Source organism: Tasmannia lanceolata, unplaced genomic scaffold (genome assembly GCF_043159265.1).
Source record: "Tasmannia lanceolata isolate RefF3 unplaced genomic scaffold, GAP_Taslan_0.1 ptg000012l, whole genome shotgun sequence".
NCBI classification, from domain to species: Eukaryota; Viridiplantae; Streptophyta; class Magnoliopsida; order Canellales; family Winteraceae; genus Tasmannia; species Tasmannia lanceolata.
This window is the reverse complement of record NW_027518689.1, coordinates 11,879,128-11,905,362: the sequence shown is the minus strand read 5'-3', so window position 1 is coordinate 11,905,362 and position 26,235 is coordinate 11,879,128. Positions and strand designations below refer to the sequence as shown.

At 37.2% G+C, this 26,235-nt stretch overlaps 3 protein-coding genes, 1 long non-coding RNA gene and 1 pseudogene across 7 annotated transcripts; 2 read left to right on the top strand and 3 right to left on the bottom strand.

Annotated features, from left to right (window-relative positions):
• On the top strand, positions 1 to 22,349 carry LOC143887624 (serine/threonine-protein kinase ATR-like). 4 transcript variants are annotated; one of them, XM_077391731.1, is made up of 15 exons: positions 1 to 229; positions 1,864 to 2,224; positions 2,849 to 2,917; positions 3,050 to 3,116; positions 3,275 to 3,400; positions 3,517 to 3,592; positions 3,772 to 3,974; positions 4,082 to 4,203; positions 15,479 to 15,771; positions 15,850 to 16,022; positions 19,878 to 20,069; positions 20,802 to 20,960; positions 21,071 to 21,173; positions 21,275 to 21,352; positions 22,026 to 22,349. In XM_077391731.1, exons 4-9 carry the CDS (start codon positions 3,081 to 3,083, stop codon positions 15,567 to 15,569), a joined length of 654 nt encoding a protein of 217 aa, XP_077247846.1. In that variant the 5' UTR covers positions 1 to 229; positions 1,864 to 2,224; positions 2,849 to 2,917; positions 3,050 to 3,080; the 3' UTR covers positions 15,570 to 15,771; positions 15,850 to 16,022; positions 19,878 to 20,069; positions 20,802 to 20,960; positions 21,071 to 21,173; positions 21,275 to 21,352; positions 22,026 to 22,349. The 4 variants fall into 4 exon arrangements, with proteins under 4 accessions (XP_077247846.1, XP_077247848.1, XP_077247845.1 ...); XM_077391733.1 differs by having other exon boundaries at positions 3,037 to 3,116; XM_077391730.1 differs by lacking the exon at positions 1,864 to 2,224.
• Positions 1,005 to 2,201, bottom strand: LOC143888544 (malvidin galactosylase UGT88C3 pseudogene; annotated as a pseudogene).
• On the bottom strand, positions 13,510 to 14,005 carry LOC143887625 (uncharacterized). The gene is made up of 3 exons (XR_013254306.1): positions 13,914 to 14,005; positions 13,758 to 13,814; positions 13,510 to 13,560 (listed from the first exon to the last, which is right to left on the bottom strand). It is a non-coding gene; the product is annotated as an uncharacterized LOC143887625 (long non-coding RNA).
• On the bottom strand, positions 15,578 to 16,561 carry LOC143888543 (U-box domain-containing protein 19-like; the record flags this gene model as incomplete). The annotated part of the gene is made up of 3 exons (XM_077392996.1): positions 16,514 to 16,561; positions 15,847 to 16,092; positions 15,578 to 15,814 (listed from the first exon to the last, which is right to left on the bottom strand). Coding segments are annotated over exons 1-3 (531 nt in total), but the record flags the coding sequence as incomplete, so codon positions are not given.
• LOC143888542 (protein CANDIDATE G-PROTEIN COUPLED RECEPTOR 2-like) lies at positions 17,196 to 21,329 on the top strand. Its single transcript, XM_077392995.1, has 6 exons — positions 17,196 to 17,267; positions 19,878 to 20,069; positions 20,213 to 20,246; positions 20,802 to 20,960; positions 21,071 to 21,173; positions 21,275 to 21,329. Exons 1-6 carry the CDS (start codon positions 17,196 to 17,198, stop codon positions 21,327 to 21,329), a joined length of 615 nt encoding a protein of 204 aa, XP_077249110.1.
• Positions 22,350 to 26,235: the final 3,886 nt, after the last annotated feature.

Below are 26,235 nucleotides of genomic sequence, written 5' to 3'. Positions count from 1 at the left end.
CTATGCCTCGCCCACGAACATATCCCGCGCAGAAACTTTTCCCCTTTCCCTTCTCAATCGTGCCCTAACCCTTTTCCTGAGAAATCGATCTTGCCCTCTTCCCTTTTCCGGCTACGTACTCCGGCGGCAACCTCTGACCACCTCATATTTTCCTTTCCCTCTTTTCCGTTTACCCATTTTCTCCGACAAGCTCGTCCGGCAACAAACTCCGGCTACTTCCACAGGCAAGGTATGCCTCGTTCCTCTCTCTTTATCACTCATTTTTTTATTAGGGTTGTAACTGGTTTTACAGATTTTGTGTGAAATTTTGGGTTTTTGTTTCTACTCTATTGATTTGGGTGAATCCATTTCCACTGAGCCAAATCCACGTTTTTTGTGTGCTTATGCTCATGTTCTTGCTTTTCTCTCATGGATTCTGTTCTCTGTGTAGATTTTGTTTGAAATATAGGGTTTTCCTTCCTATTCAGTTCTATGTGTAGATTTTGTTTGAAATATAGGGTTGAATCCATCTCCACTCAGCCACATCTACTTGTTGTCTGCTTTTGGGATAGATACTAAAGCCAAAATACAAATTAAAAACAAGTGATAGATACTAAACCACGTTTTTTTTGTGCTTATGCTCATGTTCTTGCTTTTCTCTCATGGATTCTGTTCTCTGTGTAGATTTTGTTTGAAATATAGGGTTTTCCTTCCTATTCAGTTCTATGTGTAGATTTTGTTTGAAATATAGGGTTTTCCTTCCTATTCAGTTCTGTGTGTAGATTTTGTTTGAAATATAGGGTTGAATCCATCTCCACTCAGCCACATCTACTTGTTGTCTGCTTTTAGGATAGATACTAAACCCAAAATACAAATTAAGAACAAGTGATAGATACTAAACCCAAAATACAAATTACAAAATACAAAGTCGATTTAACAAGTGAGAATAGATAGATAGATAGATACTAAACCCAAAATACAAATTAAGAACATCAAACTTCTTGAACCAGCTAGTGAACTACTTACTACACGTCCAATTTGGTGAGTTGGTCAATCAGGCTCTTCATATGTGCAAACGAAGAACCCCCTTCTTCCAGTGGTTTACGACTCGCATTTGAAATCTCTTTAACCCTTCCCCTCACCTTCATTCCTTCCTTGCTGTCCCCCATCAAACACCTCACTCCCCTCTCCACCTCGTCCGCACTAACAAAACCCCCTCCCTCATAATCCAATTTCAGCTCCCCTGCCAAACCCAAATCCCTCACCAGCTGAAACCCATTCAGCTTCTGCTCATCATACAGCGGCCATGCCAGAATCGGCACCCCATACCACAAGCTCTCCATAATGGAGTTCCACACTTCCACCCACAGTGTGAAACGAAACCCCCCACAGCAGGGTGTGCCAAGATCGCTGTTTGTGGGACCCAAGATGGCCATACCAATCCTTTCTCTTCCGTCTATTCTAAGAACCCTTCCGGTAAAACCTCATCCAGATTCACATCCGCCAACATGCCAAACTCTTCTCCAGAACGGCACCTCAATGACCATAGAAATCGAGACCCACTTTGTTGTAACCCAAGAGCTATCTCCTTCACCTGAGGCTCAGGGAATGCACCATTACTCCCAAAGCACAAGAACACCACCGACGCCGGAGGCTGCTTGTTTAACCATTCGATACATGGGTTTTCCGACAATGATGACTCGTCATTGAGACTGAGCAAGGGTCCGACTGGGTAAATGGGTGGAGTCGGATGGTAAGGCAAGCATCGACCCTCATTGATTGCTTCCAGCACCGTGGATTCTAGCTCAACTCTCTCTGTCTCTCTGTATATACACTTCTCTTGATTAAACTGACGCTGACAGCTTTTTGGATTTTGGTTAACAGAGAATTCCAATATGGTGGAGATGGTATTATTGGGCTTGCCCTGTTGCTTGGACCTTGTATGGACTAGTTGCTTCGCAGTTCGGAGACATAACTGATGTAATGGAGACGAAAGAACAAGTGGACCACTTTGTGATGGATTATTTTGGATTCAAACATGAATCTGTGGGATGGATATCTGCTGGGGTCATTGGATTTACTGTGCTCTTTGCGTTTGTTTTTGCCTTATCGATGAAGATGTTGAACTTCCAGAGAAGATGAGAAGTTCCCCTTTCTGTGCAATGAATCCTTTTGGATGGGTTCCAGGAGTATCTGTATAGACTATAGACTCTTATCATCATGGTATTCCATGCTTAGTCACCAGGTTTGCAACATATAGATGATATATCCCAATATATAACGATTTATTCTGATGAGATAAAAATCATTCTATAGGCTTATATATCATATCACCTATATACCACAATATATTATTGGCTATGTTGTCTTATATTTTTCTTTTTGTACCTTTTTCACGGATTCATGCAATATTTTTGATGTGGTCCTATCGCTGTTGTATCGACCATTTCGGTCATGAGGGTTTCCCCTCCTTTTCTTTTAATAGATATCTCTGCCATTCCAAAAAAAAAAGACTATAAATAAGGAACAAGAATACCCTCATGCATGTACACTTGCAGTAGTGGGAAAATCAGACGGAGTAAAGTACAAATACAGTATGAACGTTGTATAATGCATACACTTTCAGTCATCTTCTTGACTTTCTTCACATATAGGTATGTGTTTCCTGTTTAATATCTTGTGAGGGAACCATATTTATTGAGCAACTTTAGGTGGCTATTGTTATTACATAAACAATGTTGCGGTAAACAACTGGGGGGAACCTGCCGTTTAAACTCTAGAATTTTTAGACTGTGATGGTGATGGTTAAGGCAACGGTATGATACTTTTGTCATTATACTGAAATTGTGGAATTGGCTCTGCATGACAGGAAGTCGCTCTGAAGAAATTCTTGGACCAAGACGTCTCAGGTGATGCTTTGGAGCAATTTAGATGCGAAGTAAGAATCTTACACTTATATCTGAATTCATAAATTGTTAGACTATAATGAATCAAATTCCTGATTTCGTGAATTGTCTTTAGAAAATTTCTTCCGAGTTCCGATTCAATGTCTACCAGTGCCATTTTGCAGATTAGAATCATGCTAAGGCTGCGGCATCCAAATGTTGTTCTTTTCATGGGAGATACTACTTTTAGAGGTATGCCTGAATTTTTATTCCCTATTTTGTTATGATGTATGAAATGCAAGAGGTCAGGTCCTCTTTTCTTTTGCATATTTTTATATTTTGATTTTTAGAGAATTAAGGTGAATCTCTAAACTTATATGTCAAGAAATTTTAATAATTTTCTTTTTCAGGGAATTGAAATGTATGGATTGGGGAATTGGACGGAAGTTGCAGAGCATGTTGGTACCAAGAACAAGGCACAATGTATTGACCATTATACAACACAATACATGAACTCCCCTTGCTATCCTCTTCCGGTACTTATTTTATTTTTCCATCTTGAAATTTTGTTGTGTGAATTGTCACCTTTTAAAAAAATAAGATGTGTAACAATAACATATCTCTACTTTTATGCATGTATATATATTTGCAGGACATGTCTTATGTTGTTGGGAAGAATAGAAAGGAACTTCTTCCTATGGCAAAAGTGCATGGTGAGGGCAAGAAAGGTTTGTGACGTTGATGTTGATAAAGAAAATGTTCATTCATTCTAGTTTTGATCTTTACTCTGTTCAATGCACATATTTGGGCAAATACATAGCTTAACAGGAGCCCTGTCCCTGCCATTTTTTAAGAAACCTTCCATGGTCTTGATGCCATATCTTTCAATGCTGGGCCAACCTCCCAGCATGTTGCAGACCCACAGATGGCCCTGGTGTTCTGATTGATCTCACAGATAAGCCAAGGTGGCAGCCTTTTGCCACTTGGACTATTAAGCTTCTTAGTAAATGTCTTACTGAAGGAACTCTTTATGTGGAAGGACTCATCAATGCATCTTTCGTGACTGCTGCGTGTACTCTATTATGTTATGGGGATTCTGCTTTGCATATGGTAAGTAGCATCTCAGATATGGTGTTGGGCATTATTAGTTATTTAGTTGAATTCTGAGATGTGCTTAAACCAATAGTTTTTAATTTGCTGATTCTTTACATTCTAAGGCATGCTTTGACTTCACGCGCATTACAACATCAGTGATAGATGCAGATATTGTTCCCAGCGAAAAAATTATTCGATCAATATCGTCCATATTGAGCCAAGATAGAAAGGAAATAATGTTCAGGTATGCCTTAAGCTATCATAAAATCCATGCCAACTTGTCTCTGTCTAGCTTGAATTGTATGCCTTTAACGTGCTACCATAATTCAAAAACTTATGAAACAGTATTGGGCTTAGTACATATATTGATACATACATATTTTTTTTTTGAAAGATATCTATAGATACATACATATGTAAGTACGTATATGTATGGATGTGTATTATATGTATGGATGTATATATAACACATATATATATGTATTGATGTGTATTATATGCGCATGCCTTATGTGACGCTGTCAGGGTCATATCCATTAGATCCTTGATAGCCATATCCATTAGGTCTATCATTGATCTTCCCACAATATGTGGATTAATTGATTAATTGTTGCTGCTCCCTCTCAACTGTAGCTATGTTGGCACTCATTGTTCTCATCTTTGAGCAAAGATCAGAATGGAGATCCCAACAAATATCTTGTGCATCTCCTCTTTTTTTGCAATGAACGCATTTCATTTTGTCTCTATCATCCGTCAGTGTCCCTACACATGGTTGGCTTCTTCCACAATTGTTTCCACCTCCTTTATTGCCTTCAGTATAATCTGCTACAAGAGTTGAATGCTCTACTTTTGTAGCTGAACGAGGACCATAAAGGTTGCCTTTCGATTGCTACTTGGATATAACTATAGATGGATTCAAGAGGAGCTCATCTTTCCCAAGCACCTGAACCGGTTGGAATTCTAGATCTTGGTTCAAGCTTGCTAAAACTTGCGTTGCTTGGTTTGTTCTTTATATCTTAGAGAGTAGGGGCTATTGGCAGAGAATGATCTAGTTCCAATCCCCATATGCAGCAGGTAAATTCAGGATACATCCTTCCTTTAAGAATAGGTTTGTGCTACTGTTTCCCATATATCCTAGGCAGTCCTAAAAAATAGTAGATTTCTACAAATACTTGTCTCCATTGAATGTGAGAGCCAAGCCATCATTGTGGGATTCTCACCTTCCCAATCATCATGGGATGGATCTTTTCTTTGGGTTTTTTAAACAACTTATTTAACACAACTTACTTCGGCTACCGGTAAACATCCTATCCGATTCCAAATAGTTTCAAATAGTTTCTTCCATTAAGTAATCCTGGGTGCTCATTGTTATCATTAATCCTGGGTTGTCATTATGAATTTATGACTACTTCAGTTGATTACTGGTTGTTTAACGTCAGACACCTTATTTAGAAATAAGAGAAGCAGAGTGTCATTTCTATTTAATGTGGATAGCTTGAATCTAATTTAGAATTATTTAAGATTAACATTGAAATGTTCAGCTTTGAATTTTGGGTTTTCAAATATTAACACTGGCTGCTACTATAAGGCCAAGTAAAAAAAAAGACATGGTAGAAGACATGTTAAAATATTATTGTCTAAAGAGATGTTTGTATAAGTTTTTAGGTTTGGCATTGATGAAAGTAAATGATTATACAATTGGTCAATCTATGCCGTCTCCATTTACTTCTCATAGTTGAATTACCTTGATCATTTCAGCACATTTTTTACACGGAATCTGTCCACATTTGAGCACAGTTTTTACACAAAATCTGTCCACATTTCAGCCCACTGTGCACACACAATTTCTGTACATTTCAACCCACCGTGTCCACACAATTTCTGCACAGATTTAACCCCATTGCTGCCCAGTTTTCTGCCCAATTTTAGCCCATATATTCTGCTCATTTTCTGTACAATTTTAGTCCATAAATTCTGCTCATTTTCTGTGCATAAATCTGTCCCAGTTTTTACTCATGAATCTGCCCCACAAATCTGTCCACAGATTCAGCCCCTGTTTCGCATTAAAATCTAATCCATAATAGCAGCCTTCATTGTGTTAAAGTCATTTAAATGAAATTAATACCCTTGGATTTTATTTTTAATTGGAAGCTACTTCAAGGTGACATGTATAATATCTATTGTTGCTATTATTACAGAATTTATTTCTGATTCAAAACATCTGAGTATTGTGTGCTATTTTATTTGAGAAAGGGCTAGTAAAATTCGGTAAATCTTGTTTTTTTTTTTATGTCGAAGCCATTACTTGTGTACTCATTTAATGCTAATGAAATTGAACATAAAGTAAAAGAATCAAAAGGCTTCATAGTGACTTGATACTTATAGTATAAAAATTTGCTCAGAATGACTTGGTAATTAATCATATTTTTTTTGGTAAAAATCAATTTCAATTGTCGCAGCTACTTCATTTATTTTCAAATCATAGTTCTCATTACTTTTAAGATGGCAGCCCCTGTTTTTTTTTTTTATATTGGCAGCCCATTTTCATTTTTGATATTAGCAGCTCTCCCATCTGATAATAAACCCCATCATTTTTTTTCTTTAATATCTCATCATGTACCAAAAGGTCCCAACTTCCCTGAAACTCTTATTGTTGTCCATTCTTATGTTAAATTTCAGGTCATATATGTTATTGTGCATCTTCATTCAAGTGATTAATTTGGCTTACTTATTGAATTCTTGATGTGTGTCTTATTGACAATTATTATTTCATTTTGTAACCCAATAATTATTTTCCTCATTTTTTTAATCATGCTACTGTGTAGGTTGGTCGATTTTTCCTCATTAGTTATTTAGACCATGAAAATTGTTGGGAAGAGATATTACAATTTGAGAGCAGTTTCTAATATTGTTTTGGGTGAAATTTATGATGTTTGTATAAGACAAAATAGGTCTGCGTATTAAGCTGAAAGAATGTTTATTGCTAGTGATCATAAACCCTGCTTGTTTTGTTTGAATTATTTTTCTTTTAATTTCTTTGTTTAAGCAATGAGTTGATATGAGGAGATTTTCGTTAATATAGGTTTATGTGTTAACAGACATTGGACATGTTTATACATGAAGATAGACATTGTGGTCGTTTCCTCCTCTTAAACAGAGCATGGAAATGTATTTTATAGTATGAGAAATAGGGTTAAATCCTGATGAAATTGTTTATGTCACAGGTTCATCTATTCATCAAAACTCAACCAGTAAAATTGAAATAATTGGGCATGTTTTGATAACATTTGTTTATGGCTTATCGTCCTCATTCTTCAAATGCTTATACCAACCATCATGGAAAAATCATTTTTGTCTCTCTATTTTTTGCTCATTCTGTCATTTGCAATGGTCAGGACAAGTTGATTTGGCAAAGGCTCAGCTGCAAAAGTTGAATTCAGCTTAATGACTAGTGCATTTGGCACTGGCATTGGGGGCTGTCACTTCATGTTTACTTTTGACTTCTTGATTATTTATATTCCGGGAACACACATGCAGTAGTAATGCAGTACTAAATTTTTTTTTTTTTTCTACACAAGAGCAACTGTATATAACCGTCAAGAGAGCCTGTGTTAGAACCTTTGCCAAGATACAAGTAGATAACACTGCTGAAATCTTTTGAACAGGTTCATGACTTTTTTCTGGGTAGTTAAGCTAGGATTTAACAGGTTCATGACTTCCACACTGGTTACTATTTCACTTGAGGATTTGCAAATGACTTTACTCTAGATTTACTACTCTTCCAATGTTATCTTGGTTGGCAAATTCAAAAGATTTTCTTGGTTTGCTTTTGAAATTTTGATATAAAATTCAAAATGAGCGATGTTCTAAATATTCTAAATAAATATATATGTATATATGTATTTTTAAAAGTTTTGAATAAAAGATCATAGTTTTAAATGGACTTCACTTTGTGTAGAGATTGACCTGCAATTGATATTTTTCTTTGTCATTAGCATAGTCATATCTTGAAAATATCATAGTATAAAGTTAAGGTGATCACTTCAATACAAATGTCTTTGATACTTAGCAACAGAAGATTTTGATTGTTATGGATTGTTGGATAGTGTTTATGATTATTGAATTGACTCGTTAATATGATGAAAAAATATAATCCTTATTTTTTTAAATTTTTTTTTTATTTTATAAACCTTATTCTTATGAAAAAATATTGAAAATCATTTAAGGGCAATGAAGGTGCTAGCCCAAGCCCATCCTTAAGGGACTCGCTTAGTCCAAGTAGTCTTCCCCTCTTTCATTTAGTAGGCTAGCCCAGCCATTTATAGGGGACTTGCTTAGTCCAAGTGGAGCTTCCCTCCTTTGTGTAGTGGATTTTCTCAGTCTTTTAGATGCCTATATACATTAGTAGCTCTTTCATTGCAAGGGCGATGAAGGTGTCAACCCAAGCCCATCATCTTTAGGGGACTCGCTTAATCCAAGTAACGCTCTCCTCTTTTGTTTAGTAGGCCTACCCAACCTTTTGGATTTCTTTTAACTATTTCTATTTTTTTTTTAAAAAAAAGAACCCTTCTCTGGGCAATGATAAGGTTACTTGGAGCCCGCCTTTGTGTTTTGTGGCTCACTGTGTTTTCGCACTTGAATCTACATAAGTTGATACCCTTGTTACGCACTAAAATTTTTACAAATTGGGAATATTATTGAATATATTGAAGATTTAACACTTCTCTTATATTAAGCATTTGAGTTAGGTTTTAAAGAAGGTAATAAATGGATTATTCAGGTGAGACTATCTTGAGGCTTATGATATTTATTTCTCTTTTATTTAAATAAATTGTTTTAAGAAAGAAGGAGATCAGATGACTACTCTATTCGATATTATCGACATGAGTACTGTCTGATTTCAAGGCGGGATTAGAAATATTATCATGTGTATTATGATATCAGATGATTACTTTAGCATCATCTGATTTCATCCCCATATTGGGGTGGTGTTTGTGTTTGGGCATAGAAGTGTTTGATATTGTTTTTGCTTTATTAGGCTATCCAGCGGCTGATCTGGACTAATTAATGTTGTTTATCATTTTATGATTGCTACAGGTTGTGCACTCTTTAGTTGTAGATCATATTTTGCTGATATTTGAATTGTTTTTATAATAATTGATTGAAAATTTGAGATTATCTGGTATCCTTTTTCCTCTCTCTTTGATTAGACTAGCACAGTCTTTTGGGTTTCTGATTAGATTTCTTTAGACACTATAACCTGTACTAGGAGACATACTCTGTCTCGTTAGGCAATCCTCTTTTGGAGGCACGCCTCATTTTTAGCTTAACCTCAAGGAGGTTGCTTAGATTTTGATAAATGGAGTACCCATAGGATGCAGGCCTTGCCTCATTCAAGAGAGTCTTTGACTCATTTGTTTGTGTGATGTTGTTGTCAGTGGCGTCTTTGAATTGTGTTTCCATCTCTTTTAGGGAGTCTTTGACTCGTCTATCCTTTAGTTGTTGTCAGTGGAGTCTTTGACTCGTGTTTCCATCGCTATTAGAGAGTCATTGACTCATTTGTACCCTTCTTTAATATTTTTAGTTAGGAGTTTCTCATTTAGAGTTGTTGATTACTTCGCTTTGATTAGAGACTAACTCAGTCTTATTAGATCTTTGCTTGCTTGGGGTCTTAGATCGTTTTCTCTCTTCTTGGGACGCTTGTTTGGTTGTTGTGGATCGTCTCTTTGAGACCTTTGTTGCTTGTTTGTTTTGTTTTTTTTTTTTTTTTTGCTTTAGGGCTTTGCCCTAGTTTATGGTTATGCTTGTTTGTTCTCTGTAAGAGTGAGTTCATCTAAAGATTCAAAAGCATTGGAATATTTTAAAATCCAAAAACATCAGAAATTTTAAAATTCATAAACATCGAAATCTTTAAAAATATCAAAAACATTTGAAAATATAAAAAACCTTAAAAAATCTGAAGTGTGAGTGTTTCTTTTAGAAGCGTAGTTAGGAGAGTTCGATTTTCGAACTACGTTGGTTTGATCCTCTTCCACGAGGTACGTAGTGCAGCTTGGGATTCATGTCCCAAGTCCAGCCAAACTTTGTAAATAAATGTTTTAACCCCTTTTTTCAAAACTTTATTTTTCAACAAGATCTTCCTCTGGAGTTAGGATTTTGTCCTAGATAGAGGGTTTTAGAGTTAGGAGTTTGTCTTTTGTTGTGTGCTTGTTGTGTGTTTGAGTTAGGAGTTTGGAGTTTGTCTTTTGTTGTGTGCTTGTTGTGTGTTTGTGTTAGAGTTAGGAGTTTGTCCTAGCTAGGAGCGCCTCCGTCCGGTCAGTTGGCGATTCACATCGCCGACTGATGACTAGGTCTAAGATGCGTTAGTGATCCCATTGTTTTCCTTAGGACGCACAGCCTAGTTACACATAGGTTGTAGGAACCACCTGCATTAGCTTAGGGCTAACCTGCATTTAGCTAGGGCATATAGGGTGTCCTAAAATCCACAATTCACTGGAAGTTAAATAATCGTACAAGAAACTTTAATAACTAGTCCGGTCTTTTAGATCGAGTCTAGGATAGAGGTCTAGGTGTCTTAGGCATCATAGCTTAGAATAGGCGCGAAGAACTACGTTGCCTTGATTCTCGTGGAGGCGGGGATACGTAGGCTTCTTTGGATGAATACCAGACCATCCGAGGACTCGGGCTAATAATTTAGAGTCTTAGGATTTGTTGTGTAGTCATCGTATGTTTTGATGTGTTTTCTTACTTTCTTGTACTGATCCTGTACCTTTAGCTATAGTTTGCATGTGTTTGCACATCAGAACTTAGACACCTTTTAGGCATGTCACTCATAACCTAGCTATGCTTAGGTGACATATCTTTCATTTTATTTTATGTGTGCTTATTATCTTTATCTTCAGGAAATGCATGCTTAGGTAGACGACTCCTGAGGATTGTTCCCATTTCACATGATTTTTACCCAAACTTCTTTGAAGTTAATGAAAATGGCATAAGAGACCAAGTGCTTGCACTCGGACGAATTGAGGGTGCTCTCAGACCTTCTCCATTCGTAATCAGGCACGAACCCATATATATTTCTGGTTATCCATGGTATACAGAGCATATTTTTGTTTAAAGGATCCATGGCCGTATACCGTGGATGGCGACTCTGAGTTTGTTTAGGTACGTTTCGAATCCGGACTTGTTCCCGAATCGAAAGGTATCTCTTTTATATCGCCACTCGTGCTATGCTATGAGGGTGGCACCTGTTTCGAGAGTTCCTTGGTAGAGCTCTCCTTCACACGTGGATGATCCAAGAGGCCGCTGGGGGCTCGTCCCCCACCTCTCTCCCGGATCGGGGTCCACAGAACATCGATAGACAGAGATTAAGGATAGATTTATATGTTCTCAGAATGTCTTGTTCAGAAAATCTTCCTATTATGTTTTTAAAGGTAATATTTTTTGGACAAATAGAAAAATGACAAACCATTGAAGTGGGGTTGGATTTCACATGATTTGTCTTAACAAGATGGAATTAAGTTAAACGAAAGGATTAATTTTTTTAGGTTGTAATACTATTTTTATGTCTTCCTATCGTGCTTCAAGTTCTGGTTAGTATAGGCTGAAATTTTTGTCTTTGTTTTTTATCAATTTTGAGAGAAATGTAATAATCTGTGGCAGAAGCTAGTCTATTCAGAAGTTATTCTGAAAGTTCATGGGTACAAGTTCAGAATATGGATAGTAGAGTTTCCCACAGTCATAGAAGCCTTATTGCTTTCCCAAGAAGGATCTTTTTGACAATATATGGACCACTATTTTTTTTTTTAATAGTTCACCATCTTTTTGACAATATATGGGCTACTCTAGTTAGGTTTGAACTTGTCCTGGGATCTAATATTAGTGTCCAATTTTCTTTTATAACTAGATCACTCTCCTTATCTTTTGAAATGGTGAAGTTTTTTAAATAAGAAAAAACTTCAGCGATATGAGAATAATTTTAATCACTATTGTAGGTATGTTTCTTTCCTTTCTCCATAAAGAAGGTGTGAGGGGGAAGAAGTGGGTAAAGAAAAGTAAGTTCAGAGCAAATGACTGGCGTAGTACATGGACAAATGGGCAGATGGGAATAGAGGAGTACATGGACAAGTGGGCATGGGAATGGAGATGTGAGTAGCAAGTTGTTCCATGGTTGTGTGCACAGTATCACTATATTTGATTTTAGACGCACCCTCGATCTTTGGAAGAGCCTTCTATCATTGGCAAAATTCAATGGAAGAGGGCAAAAATACTCTGGTGGTGGTAGAGGTTAATTGTATGTAGTCAAAGGCATACTGGTGGTTGCAAAAGGAGAACAAATAGGTGGCACAAGACCAGACATTGCTCAAGTAGTGAGAGTGGTTAGCAAGTACAAGGAGAATCTTGGTCGTGAACTCGTGATCATTAGAATGATGTGAACTGGATCCTTAGATATCTAAGGGGTATTTCTGATTTCTCCATACGTCATAGTGGCATGGATCTTAATTGTGTTGGTTTTGTTGATGGAGACATGGATCTTAATTGTGTTGGTTTTGTTGATGGAGATTTTTTCCATGAAAAAAATAGATGTCGGTATACCAAAATATAATTTTCTCTATGGCAGGTGAGTGGCATTCAATCTTGGATTGTCTATAGTATAAGCTGAATAAACAGCCGCTGCACAAGCTTGCAAAGAAGTTATTTGGCTTGAGAAGCTACTTAGAGAACACAGACTAAAAAAAGAATGCCGTGAGAGTGCATTGAGATTGTCAAAGTACAATGCATTAAGTGAGAAATCTAGATTTTAGCGATCAGATAAAGCACATTGATGTTCAACATCACTTCATATGTGATGTAGTAGAGTTCCTAGAGGATAGATGCATACTAGTGAAAATTCAAATGATATGTTAACAAAGACAGTTAAGGAAGAGAAGCTCTATCTCTTGGACGTTCTTTCTGGTGAAATGTACAATGTGTCTTCAAGTGGGAGTGTTAGGAAGTGAAGACCATGGAGATCCACTCATTAGGAGTCTCGTTTTACACATGTGGTGTCTTTACTTTTTCAACAATGTTTTGTAGTGGGACTTTAATGGGGTTGTTAAAGGCACTTGCCAATTTTTTCTTCTGTAGAAGAAAACCTGTCGAATTTTTCTTCAGTTGAAGAAAACTAATTTTTATCTTTCAAAAAAAAGAAAACTAATGTTCGCAGTTTCTCGGGTTTAGTTCATGGGGTTTGCTCCATTGGAGTTGTAATAGATGCTATTAGTAAAGAACAAGAGTTTTAAGCTATGTGGATGTAGTTCATTGACCGAAACAAGTGAATCTTTCGCCTCCTGTGTTCTTTATTTTTCTGTGCTATTTTCTTTTATTTATGTGGTTGTGTTTCTTTATATTGTATTATGTTAAGTTATTACATACTAATAATATGCACACAACTGAATAATCGCAAACATTATTAGGATCATGCTAGTTGGTTTAGTTTCTTTACACCAATTATTCAAAGCAATATGAAAGTAAGGTATAAATAATTGTAAATAAAGAAAAAATGGTACCTACCAAGGGTGTCATAAAGAGGCACATAATATATTCCGTGGCTGTTACAGGCCTGTAAAAGTACCAAATCATAAATTATAATAGAGAACCATATAAAACAACCCAATAATTCCTCCTTTTTTGTGATGGAAAGCAATCCAATATCATGAACTACTAATTCCTATATAAGTTTTCCCTATCATTCTTTTTTTAAAAGGAAATATAACAAACACTTGAGATGCGTCTCATATTCAAACATAGACAAGATACCTCCATAGTGATTATCCATTCAGGGCAATTGGATGCAAATATGCCGCAACGACCACCCTAATATAACATGAACACTCCAAAAGAAATACTAATATTACATCTCAGCAAAAGAAATTTTGAATCAAACATCATTAAGAATAAAAAAATTGAGCTTACAGGATTCACCCCACACCCTCTGATGGCGGACCCGATCTTGATAGCTTTATCATACACTTCCTCGTATGTTAGCCATACATACTTTCCCACCTATAAAACCAATTCCATTCAATTTTTCTGTCTATTGACTACCCAATTCAATTGCATTTACTGACTAAAAGTTACAGAACACAAGAACAATAGCAAACTGAATTTAGAGAGGGAGAAACTTGGTTATACCTTCCCATCAACCATTTCGCGATGACCAAGCATACGGTTCTTAGGATTCTTCATAACAGAGCAACTGTAGGACAAAAACAAAGTATCAAATCAAGACCATAAACTGTGGGAATCCATGAATTTAGTAACATGGCCATGCAATGCAAAGGACACATGTTTCTTGTGAAAAATAAGGAAATGGAAGGAGATAAGGAATGAAATGAAAGAAATCTAACTACTTGGGATGAACCTAGACTTCTTCCTCTGCCTAACCCAATAACATTTTGATATTCTTTGACATTCTCTTCATTCTCTTCTTGTTTTTGCCATTGGGGGCGTAGTAGGAAAATTTTCAAATCGCATGGTTCATGGTCGTGTTTATTGTGTTACATTTAATAACTTTTCTGTGCTCAGGAGAGGATTTTATGGCGGGTAGTTTCAAACTTTCATTAGTAACAAACCATATTTTACATGGTTAGTTGGAGGGAATCGAGGTTATTTTGGTCTTTTGGGGGCTGAATTTGAAAGATGAGCATAAAAAACATCGATTTAAGGTACATTTTCAATCCAATAATCATAGGTCCAGCCCATTGACAGCCTAAAGTGGGATGGCCCCACAAGAATTAGGCCCATAAGGCCCGGCACATGAACCGACCTTACTTTCCAGATGAGATTGCAAAAATGGGCTGGGCCAGGGCAACGGACTTTCTTAAGGCCTGGAACAGAGCATCCAGGATTAACCAACTCTAGGATATGTTCTAGGCATGGCTGGTTTGGACCAAGTTCTAAGGGCTTAATAAATAGACTTAGCTCAAGCCGGACCCAGCTTTTAGCCTCAATCAGGGTACTTTTTCTTTAATTTAAGCAGAGTTAGACATACTTAAAAACTGCCAAAGCAAAACAAATCAAGGAAGAAAACTGAATTTACAATTGGCTTATGCAAGAACCTAATTGAACTTTTAGGAGACTACTTGCCTTGTCAAGCCCTTGTCTGCCCATCCTGCCGATCTAACGGACAGAGGACTTTTAAGGCATGACTTTAATGTGGTGTCCTTTTGAAATCTTGAAATTTTTTGACATTCTGAAACTAGAAATTTACTATCCTTTTCTACATGACTTATAGGGGACAGAGGACTTTTAAGGCATGATAATCTTAAACTTGAGAAAACTAACTATTGTATTGGTGGTTGGCCATACCAATTTCTATCCAGTATAGCATGCTGCAAGTCAAATTTCACATATTATGTTTTCTCTCTTGATGATTTTCCTGAGACTCGGATTACACTTCATGGATGGCATTTTCCCCTTATTTATACTTGTTACTAGAAGCTCCAAATTTGAGATTTGGATACCTGTTCCTTTTGCAGCCAACCAATATTCTGCTTGGGGATCACTTTGAAGCTAAACTCTCAGACTTCGGTTTGTCAAAAGTTATGGACCTCAGTCAGTCTTATGTGAGCTCGGAAGTGAGAGGAACATTTGGCTATGTCGATCCGGAATACCAACGAAATCACCGTGTGAATCCATCTGAGCGAAGACATTTTTTGTAAGATGGAAACAACCTCCATTCCACCATTGATGCAAAGTGACATCAATATGGAAACACAATACTCCCTCCCAGTTCGAGATGCCAAGGAACGCAGAGCTGCGACCAGAACAGGTATTGCCGAAGCCATTACAATCGCATTCGCCCCTTCTGGGTTCTCTGCTAATGTTGCTAGATCTTGTCATTGACAAGATCTTCTCTTTCAGACGCCAAAAGATTTATCAGAGATGGAACTACTCCCACGGACAACGCCCTGTGATGGTTTGCAGGAAATATTAGCAGAACAAAGAGTGCAACCACGGCGTTCTTCTTTGTACGATAACTCCCATTCCTGATCAATCCCACTAGTGCTGGAATTGCCTCTGGTATTTCTCCGATTATTTCTCTATACTCATGCACTGACGAAAGATAAAACAGTATCGCTGCCGCATTTTCCTTTGTAAAATTTCTTTTGTGTTGAATAAATTAAAAGTTCTTTTGTCAAAGTCTACAGGTTCTATACTTTTGTAAAGCAGGTTTTGCATGTGTCACAGGTTCTTATATGTGAAGCAGGTATTCTATGTGTGGGTTTTAATTTGTACAGCAGGTTCTGCATGTGTGTTGTACCCATGTTGGTTTGGGATATTAAGCGTTTCTGGATTTTTCAAAAAAAAAAAATTCACACAATTACCAACGGTTATGACCGCTGGTATATATCTCAAGTTCACGGATCAATCTCGATATATACCAGCGGTTATACCTGCTGGTAGTTATTACTGACATATACCAGCGGTTCTAACCGCTGGTATATATCTGTGGTTAACTATCGACACTGAGATATACCAGCGGTTTTAACCGCCGCTAGTTATGATAATACAGTAGCGGTGTTAATAGCAGCGGTTATAACCGCTGCTATAGTTGACATATACACTAGCGGTTATAATAGCAGCGGTTTTAACCGCTGGTAAAGGGTAGATATATACCAGCGGTTATAACCGCTGCTATTTTACATATACACTAGCGGTTGTAATAGCTACGGTTTTAACCGCTGGTAAATGATGCACCGACGGGACATACACCAGCGGAAAGTAAACCGCGGGTAAATGATATAACGGCGGTATTTCCTGGGATTAGCAGCGGTTCTGACCGCCGGTAAATAATGATTTTGTTGTAGTGTCTGGATCTTGCATAGTGCGTTCTTTAGGTATGCGAGTTTCTTTTCTCAACTGTTCTTTTAACTCTAGGGGATATTTTCATCATTCTTGTAATTAGGGTTTCTTCGGGTTAAATTTTGAGCAATTCTAGGGATTTCGTCTTCTTTCTTTTATCAGCTGTTCTTGCAAATCTAGGGATTTTGTCTCCAATCTTGTAATTAGGGTTTCTTCAGGTTAAATTTTGAGCGAATTTGATGTTCTTCTTGTGATGTCTTGGCCTACGAGTTTGCATTTAGTTAATTTTTTTGAAAAGAGATACAATTAACTAAGAAAAAAGTGTAGAAGTGCACTACATGTTTATGGGTAGGATCTAATTCCGATTGGCGATCGACTACAAGCTACTACATGTTTATGGGTGGAAACCTGGTATCATGGAAAAGTAAGCAACATAGTGTGGATGTGAGATCCAGTGTTGAGGTAAAGTACAAAGAAATGGAACATACAGACTGATGTAGTCGAAGACTAATGCAAGAATTTGGATTTGGTGTGGAAAAGCCAATGGCTATGTTTTGTGACAATCAAACAACTATCTACATTTCCAGTATTCCAGTTTTTCATGAGAGGACCAAGCATATTGAAGGGGATTGCCACAACATTAGAGATTCAATTATGAACAAGAAAATTTGTACAACATTTGTGAAGTCTGAAAATCAGTTGAATGATACATTCAGCAAGGCTCTTTCTCTGAGTCAATTTTTGCTTGTGTTTTAAGCTGGGCATGAGTAATATATATGCTCCAACTCAAAGGGGAGTGTTAGAATTGTCGATTAAGTAATCAGTATGTTGTCCAAGTCTACTTTTGCAATGTTTTGAAAATTGGAATCAAATCGTAAATCGTAATAGTGATCGAATCGTAAATCGTAATATAGAAGTTTTTTTATGCTTTGAAAAATTATAAACAAGCTAGAGAATAAAAAATAGCCAATTATTTATTATTCATCCAAATTCATTAATTCAAATAACCTTGGATAGGATTAGAATGGAAGAAAATGATCCATGTAAACGAACCCAACTAGTGTCAGGATTAGACTTAGTCAATTTGAGCAAGGTAGATCTTTTCACCTTCTTCATGAAAATTTTCTAAAGGATTCAGCCGACCCCAACTAGTTTGGGACAGAGGCTTAGTTGAGTTGAGTTGTATTCATTAATTCAAATAGAAATTGCCGTGATTTCTCATTTAATATCGTAATACAAATAGTTTGCTAACAAACTTGGCACGCTAATTATTTATTTCTCTTCCAAACCCATGCATATTGGGTAATGATCTTAAAAATAAAAGAAAAAAGACACAAGATCGTATCAATTCTCAAAGTCTCAAACATCAAATAACAAATATCAATCATAAAGACTTGAATCGTCGGCGTGGTCCTCATTATAAACATCTCCCACATCAATGTAAGCAATGCCTTCAAGCATATGCCTTGTGCTTGACTGGTTCGATTTGTTCGATCTCCTACTCCTTTGTCTTCTCCCTTCTAATGAGGAATTTCAAAGGCTTCTTGTAATGTAGAAAGGAAATGAGGCTTTTTGATAGAAAGTCCATTTTGCTTTTATACGGAATGTAATTTGGATTAAATCGCATGAATCGTACGATTTACGAAGATTCAATTGAAAATCATAAGATTCATACAAATTACGATTCAATCATGGGACTTAATTCGTTATGCATAAGATTTGATTTGAATCGTAAAATCGGATCGTAAATCGTGAGATTTTCAAACAATGTACTTTTGTATTACCTGATTGTTATTAGGTACTTAAGTCTATACTTTAATACTTGTAAATATAAGAATTTACTAACATAAAAGGTGATGTCCACCATGGGACGTCACGATCTATTATTCCATATTCATGATTTCTTCTTCTCTCATCTACTCTTCTTCTGTTCTCTTTTTCTCTAACCCCAACATCATATCGTAGCATTAGTTCTTTTTAGTCTCATAATATATATTGATGTCTTGTAATATATAATGCTGACTAAAGTCATTGCAAAATTAAGTACATATGCATGTGTAGTCAATTCCTATTTCTTCACATCTCTTTTGGAAACTGCCAATTTGCTGACCAGTATCAATCTTTGAAACGTCTATGGGAAGTTCGGTTTTCCAAATCTTTTTTATCCAGGGAGCGTGGAGCAGCAACACCAAGATAAAAGATCAACACAAGCAGCAACTAAAATAACTCGTGGAGATTTGAAAATCCATACCATGATTTGGGAAAAAACTCAAATATAACACGCGAAAGGAGCCAAGCTTCTTCACCCACGTGAACGAGCCAAGGCTCTTCACAAAAGATATCCCAAAATTCTTTTTTATTCAAATCTATCTCTCTTTCCACATATCATTACAATATATAGACAACCAAAAACAAAAAATAGAAACCCTGAAAGCTTGCCTAAGAATTATTCTCAATCTTCTATCTAAAGCACATAAACAAGAATTAGAAACATGACTAAAATATTCCTAAAATAGTAATCCCATAATAGATCTATACCATATCCGTAAAACACCTATAACTTTGCCAAATCAAGTCCAAATCGCATGATCATGGGCTTGTTAAATAGGTAATCGAAAAATCTTTCTAAAGATCTAGCCAATCAGACAAGTTTTGACACCCAAAAAATATGCTACGAATAAAATGACGAAAATAAAAAATAAAAGACTTCTTCATTGCCACATGTTCTGCATCATCTTTTCATCTTTAGCATAAAATTTGTCCAGTGCATAATCAGAACTCAATGTAACTATGGTGAACATGTTTTCTTGTGTTACTAATCAAAAGGAAAAATAAAAATAGAAGTCTAGGATAAAGCATACAGGGACTTTAGTGTCTCAAGACATTGCTTCTGATACCATTAAAAAAAAAAACAAGAAGAAATTGATTCTTGATAATCAGGTTCCTAGTCTGTTGATTAGAAATTAGAGAGTTTGACTTGAATGATGTTGAACTGCTATATTTAGTCCTACTTTAAATGTATACCAATTTCCATTTGTCTTATTGTATGACCTTTTATTTGTTTGGGCACAGGCATGGCAGTGCACTCCTGGGAAGGAATTGGCATGGAATATTTTATCATTATTTACAACATCTGGAATGCTATTTTTAGAAGTTAGCTTGCTGGCCTTTTTACTTCAAGGAAACCATGCCAGTGGATTGGAAGCTTTAACACGGACATTTGTTATCTCTGGTATCATTGTTGGTGCGGATCTTCTTCTTAAGGTAATATTTCCCTATGGCCATCAAAACATTTTGTACTCTTCTTTGTCAAGTATATATTTTTTCTCTCGAAAGATAATGTATGACTTTGTCTTCATAACCTCCAGATCTGATTTTGATTGTGTCCTTTATGTTGTTGATTGTAGCATCTCTATCAAACATTTCCGTCTCCATTGTTTTGTATGAGAAGCCCGTAGCTGTCATTATGTCTTCTTCTGTCTAAGCTGCTGCTCCTGTTTCCTCTTCCGAACCTCATAACACTTTTATTGACGATTGTATAGCCAACCAATTGTTCTGTAGGTTTCTTCTACCCAAAGCATTGTTTCCCCTTCTTTTTTGGAAATCCTCCTGCTCATACTCCTAACTGCTTGTACAATAACTCCATGGCCACGTTCAATCTGTCATGCTCGCCCTGCATACAAATGAATCGCCCTTTCCTTTTCATCCACTGTGCTTCAGTACCATACAAACCCGGACTGATTTTAGATGCATTTGCAAACTGTTTGCACTTTGTAATTGGTATCATGAGACATAATACTGCAAGTTATGGAATAGCTGTATAGATTTTGTAAATTATCTCAACATTTTAAAGCTTCTCATCAAACTTTCAACTTATTCTTAACCAGATAATCGTCTGTTGTTTTTTTTTTCTCTTTTTCCAGTGCTGATGCATTTATTCTTTACTCTCATGCTTTCAATGACTTTGAGCTCCACTTCATCGTGTTTATTTTTCAGGCAATCAGTTTATTTGGTTTTGGGTCCCCTTGTTCATAGATGGTGACGAAACAAATGGGGTTAAGTGGGACTTGTGGGTTGTCCACAAACTACTGCTTACTATAGTCTATGGCCCCATCTTGTTCATGCACCATACGAGATGGCGAGAAAGGCTGCCTGGTAATATTCATAGTTTTGTTCTACACTCTCTTCTAATCAGCTAATATTGTTTAAATATCTATTATGATTAACTTGCTCCTTTTAATTTTAATTTGTTTCCTTCTGTACAGCAAGACCTGTATTTTACAACTACATCTTCGTGATGTTCTTGTTGAATGCAATAGCATTATTTGCATGCATGCTCATAGTAACTGGAGCTGGATTCGGCTTCTGGTATCTAATTAAAGTTCTTTTACAAAACATCATCAATTTGACTAGCATTTAAAAAAAATTATACTTCTCAGATACCTAAATGTTTCCTTTTTCATTTACAGGTTGTACAATCTTACAACTATCTACTATCACTCTATCTTCCTTTTCTGTATGTGATATTTCTGGCAGATTTTTTTCAGGTCAGCTTCCTCTCTCTCCTACTTTCGTTGCCATCTTATCTAATATTCTTTAGACACCTTTCCTAGAATGACTGAAGCACTCCTGAAAAGTCATTTCAATCCAATGAACCCAACTTAAACCTAACCTCATCCAACCAGAATTCCAGTCCAATCTTTAAAATCTAACTCCACTCATGGTTTCTTACTCCAACATGAACCCAACTACATCCACACTAATTCAGGTTGATACGTTGGGTTGAGTTGATTAAATACATGCAGGCATAAAAATTTCGACCTGAACAAAAATTAGACCTGAAGTTTCCACCATCCCCACCATACTTATTCGCTGCAACACATCTCTACTTAAATTTCTTTATAACTATCATATCTTCAAAAAAAATTAACCGATAAAAAAAAGAAAACCAAATCTGCTGTTCTCGATAAATTTTATCCAATCTTCTTCTCATGAAAATATGCTCTCTCTGCTTTCTCACACTAGATTTACCCTCTCCGTGATGAATTTACTGATCTAGCTATACAAAGATGAGAAAACTCGAGAAAATCGGGGAAAATATTTCCCTTTCCCTCTTGCCTGCATCTGATTTTTCAGGAGATCTCGAGTCAAGATTATCTTCTTCATGGATTTTTGAATGCCATGGTTTGTGGTATAACCTAGCTCTCATCGTTCCTTCAGCTCTCTTCATAGCGTTCTTGATATCGCGAGCAAAGAAGAGCTTTTTAAAGCTCGTTAATGGCTGGTCTTATATTATGATTTCTTACTACGGGATTGTCTGGATCGTAAGTGTTTTGAATCTCGCGTGGTGCGTTTTTCAGGTATGTGAGTTTCTTTTATCAGCTGTTCTTGCAAATTTAGGGATTTCGTCTTCATTCTTGTAATTAGGGTTTTGTAGGGTTACATTTTGAGTGAAATTGATAACTATCTTGTGATGTCTTGGCCTCCTCATGGCGTATTACAATTGAGCGTGCGTCTATCAGGACCCCCCCCCCCCCCCCCCCCCCGGGGCGGCATCATGGAGCAACACCATTAGGGGCGGACGTGGTTCGGGTCCAACCGAAGAACCGGACCGGACAATTGAGCGTGCGTCTATCAGGAACCCCCTGCGGCGGCGTCATGGAGCAACACCAGTAGGGGCGGACATGGTTCGGGTTCAACCCCGAAGAACCGGACCGGACCGGACTATTTGGTTCGGTTCGGTTCTGAAAATATGTGGTTCGGTTCTGGTTCCAAAATTTTGGAGCCGTTGGTTTTCGGTTCGGTTCTGGGTTTGGGGTCATGGGACCCAGAACCGAACTGAAGATATATACATCAAATGGGATTTGCTAGCCTTCTTCGCAGAAGCACCTTCTCGCTCCGTCCTTTGCAAGTGACAACAGCCATGTCAGATGAATTAAATGAATAAAGCAAAAGTCAACATATGCGGCTGTCATCACTTTTTTATTTATTTATAGTTAATAAATAAAAAAGTTGGGTAAACCTAGAACCGAACTGAACCAACCCGATCAAGATGGGTTATGGTTCGGTTCGGTTCCAGGGTTACCCCGGAACCAAACCAACCCGACCATGTCCAACTCTAACCACCAGTACAGAAATACCAAAGAAAACAGACCAAAACTATGTTCTGCTTATTAACTACGATGGAATAATAGTCTCGCTCTAGCCTACTCTTCTTTTCACATGGTATCAAAGGCAACTAGGCTTTCTGGCAGCGGCGACATCGCCCTAGTAAAAGGAAGAATTGTCTCAAGAAGATTATATTTCCTCATCTATTTGGCTAATCTACAAAGAGAAATTATAGACCTTTCAAAGGTCGGACTAGCACACTGGGTGGTTTGATTAATAAAAATTATGAACGTTTCTGAGAGAGCATCTACTAATAGTTTATTTGATAATATACCTTTAAATGACAATCTCCGATTGGGTAATCGCATTTGTTGTATCTAATCCTGCCCCACGGGTGACACATGGTCGTCCCCTACTCATGCATGGATTAAAATAACTATAGAGGCAGAACCATAGTTTTAAATTTAGGCCAAAACATTTCACTTCAGTTGAAATATATTTCTATTTCAGCTTCTACAGAGATGAAATCCATTTGAATTCAGAAAATTAGAGGGTATCTCCCGAAATTTCAGTATTTCGTTAATGTTTCAAATGAAATATGCAAAACATGTAACTCTCATATTAAAAAAGAAAAAAAAAAAACTAAAGTTCCTATTGAAATGTCAACAAAAACCCTGACAAAAATCTTCTCTACTCGTAGAAAAGAGAAGAACAACGAGTTTCCTCAAAGATATTTCTAAAAAACGACAAAAGAATAAAGGAAAACCGGTGGCGAAGAATCTTACTTGGATTTCGGCCCTGTACAAAACTATTTCCGTGATTTTATAAAATTTCGGAATAAAGGAAAACCGGTGGCGAAGAATCTTACTTGGATTTCGGCCCCGTACAGAAATATTTCCGTGATTTTATAAAATTTAGGCCGAAATTTCATACCGAAAATGAAAAGTTTCCATTTTGCTAATGACCAAAACCGAATCTGAAACAAAAAGTTAAAAGCTTGGGCATAACAACATATGTGATGTGAAGGGAAGAACCATCACGCATGATGATAGGAGAGGAACAAGAATATGGAACTAGGGAGCACATGTTGCATGAGTCATCTAAGATGTTATGGGCGGTTCCTGCATCAATCACCCTATAAGCTTATGATGGCAAGGAAAGAGAGTGATCGCACATGCAGTGCATAAGGGTCATAGGGGAAACTATCGATAATTCACTATTTTTTAGCGATAACAACCCTAAGTTTTATTCTGGCAAGAACTAAAATTTTACAACCAAAAGTAATCAACATGAGACGAGCTGTCCTTGCAATGACATGTTTTGAACCATGTCATTGTGGAAAAAGACTAAGAATATTATTAAATTGATGAATAACAGATCTGATAACCCCTGGAGTTGTGCAGATTCAATTGAAGAGATTCTCGACGGCATTGAGGGGCATTGATGTGGCCCAGAATAAGAGAGACGGGAAAAGAGAAGAAGAAGAAGAAGATGAAGAGAATAAGGGAAGGGGAAGAGATTAGAAGAAAGAGAGAGAAGACAAGAAGTTAGAGGGGAGAAATAGAAGAATAAGAGGAGGAGAAGAAGAATAAATGAAGAAGAGAAAGAGAAGAAGAGGGATAGGGGAGAATCTTTGTTCTCAATTCATCAAATCATCAGAAAAAACTCTCTGAAAATCTCTAATACATGTGGCCTATATATAGGCAAAGAAAGTAAAATTCCACGGAAAATATAAGCCCTAAAACTAAAAACTTGGAAATAATAATCCTAGAAACTAAATGACATGGAAATAAAAATCCTAGGAACTAAATAACATAGAAATAAAATCCTAAAAGTTTTAATGGGTAAATATGCATCTTATTGGGCCTACGATCTGCTTCAACATCCCCTTATTGAAAAGAACTCGCCTCGAGTTCTAGTCCTCCTGGAACAAATAACGACCCACTCTCGCAGTAGTAGTAGAAGGTCCTCGAAGTCACATCTGATATAGGCCATCAGAAGCGGTCCATCTTGGTAAGTGCAACGGACTGAAAAAGTGGCAACCCGGCTGAGACCAATCATAGACTTTAAATGGTCACTCATGGTAACTGCATAAAAGATCTCGGCAGAGCCAAATGTAAAATCCACAGGTATCACCATATTCACATGAACGTCTACCATGCACTTCACATGTATCTATATGTGTCAAGCCATCACATGCATCCTCAAGATGATCATCCAAAAGGTCATCATCCACTGGTATCCCATGGGGCTCTATGATGTTAAACTGGCAATTCTCATGATGATCATCATGTGCACCGAAATCCTCAGTCTCAACCTCCACAATCATCCCGATCGGACCATCGACAATAGAGTCAATACTGTCGTTGTGCTCATCTACTATAGAACCTGCATCCTCAGCCACAATGCTCATCATGGCCTCGGTGTCTGCAATATCTGTAATAGGCTCAAACTCGGCACGCTCAACAATTGTTTCATCAGTGTCAATCTTATCTCCAAGAACATCTGGCCCATCAATAGCATCATCTGTGTTTGGCATGTCATGGGAGTCGGCAATATCTATCGGGGCATCTTCCTCCTGTATCACGAAACAACAGAGTGGTGGTGGTACGTACAACTGGACGACTTCCTCAGCACATGGATGAGACTCCAAATTTTTAGGGTTCACAACTCTAGATTTTACAACAGAGTGGTGGTGGTGTGTACACCTGAACGACTTCCTCAGCACATGGATGAGACTCCAAATTTTAAGGGTTCACACCTCCAGATTTTAGTACTTGGTGAGGCAGACTGGATTTTTGATGTGGGGTTTAAAAAGGCTGTAAATGCATTTGTTTCGCAGCTCCCAAAACATCGTAGACATTGCTTTTCTCAGTAACTCAAACAAGATCAGTTCAAGATCTGGCTAGGCTCAGTTTGAAGGATCTGGAATATCTCAGTGTGCATGCAGAGTTGGTAACAGCCACAACCAAGTGCTTGCAACAAACTGCAATGGTTGTTCCTCTCGATCAAAAGTTAGACATGTAATGGAGCTTCAGAAAGGCACATCTTTTTTTTTTTTTGAATGATAAGTTATAAAATTCGTAAGATAGCAAATAAAGGCACATCTTAATTCGAAGATACTTGTGTTTCTTTCAAGCTGCAAGCAGGTTTAGGTTTCAGGGTGATTAAAGAAGGGGTGGTGGTGATGGTTTTCTGTCACAGAAAATAGCAAGGTTGGTGTTTTGGGTATGGAAGAAAGGGGCGGCTAGAGTTAGGGTTTTTTCCTTGGGTTTTGGCTTAGGGTTCTAGTGTTGGAGGTGGAGGGTTTTGTTAAGCAATA

Coding starts and splice junctions, on each gene's coding strand:
- LOC143887624 (XM_077391730.1), top strand. CDS start 3,081: ATGTTGTTCTTTTCATGGGAGATACTACTTTTAGAG. Junction 3,117..3,274: donor GGGAGATACTACTTTTAGAG/GTATGCCTGAAT, acceptor TTTCTTTTTCAG/GGAATTGAAATGTATGGATT. Junction 4,204..15,478: donor AGAAAGGAAATAATGTTCAG/GTATGCCTTAAG, acceptor TTCCTTTTGCAG/CCAACCAATATTCTGCTTGG.
- LOC143888542 (XM_077392995.1), top strand. CDS start 17,196: ATGTTTATGGGTGGAAACCTGGTATCATGGAAAAGTAAGCAACATAGT. Junction 20,247..20,801: donor ATTTCCGTCTCCATTGTTTT/GTATGAGAAGCC, acceptor TTTATTTTTCAG/GCAATCAGTTTATTTGGTTT. Junction 20,961..21,070: donor ATGGCGAGAAAGGCTGCCTG/GTAATATTCATA, acceptor CCTTCTGTACAG/CAAGACCTGTATTTTACAAC.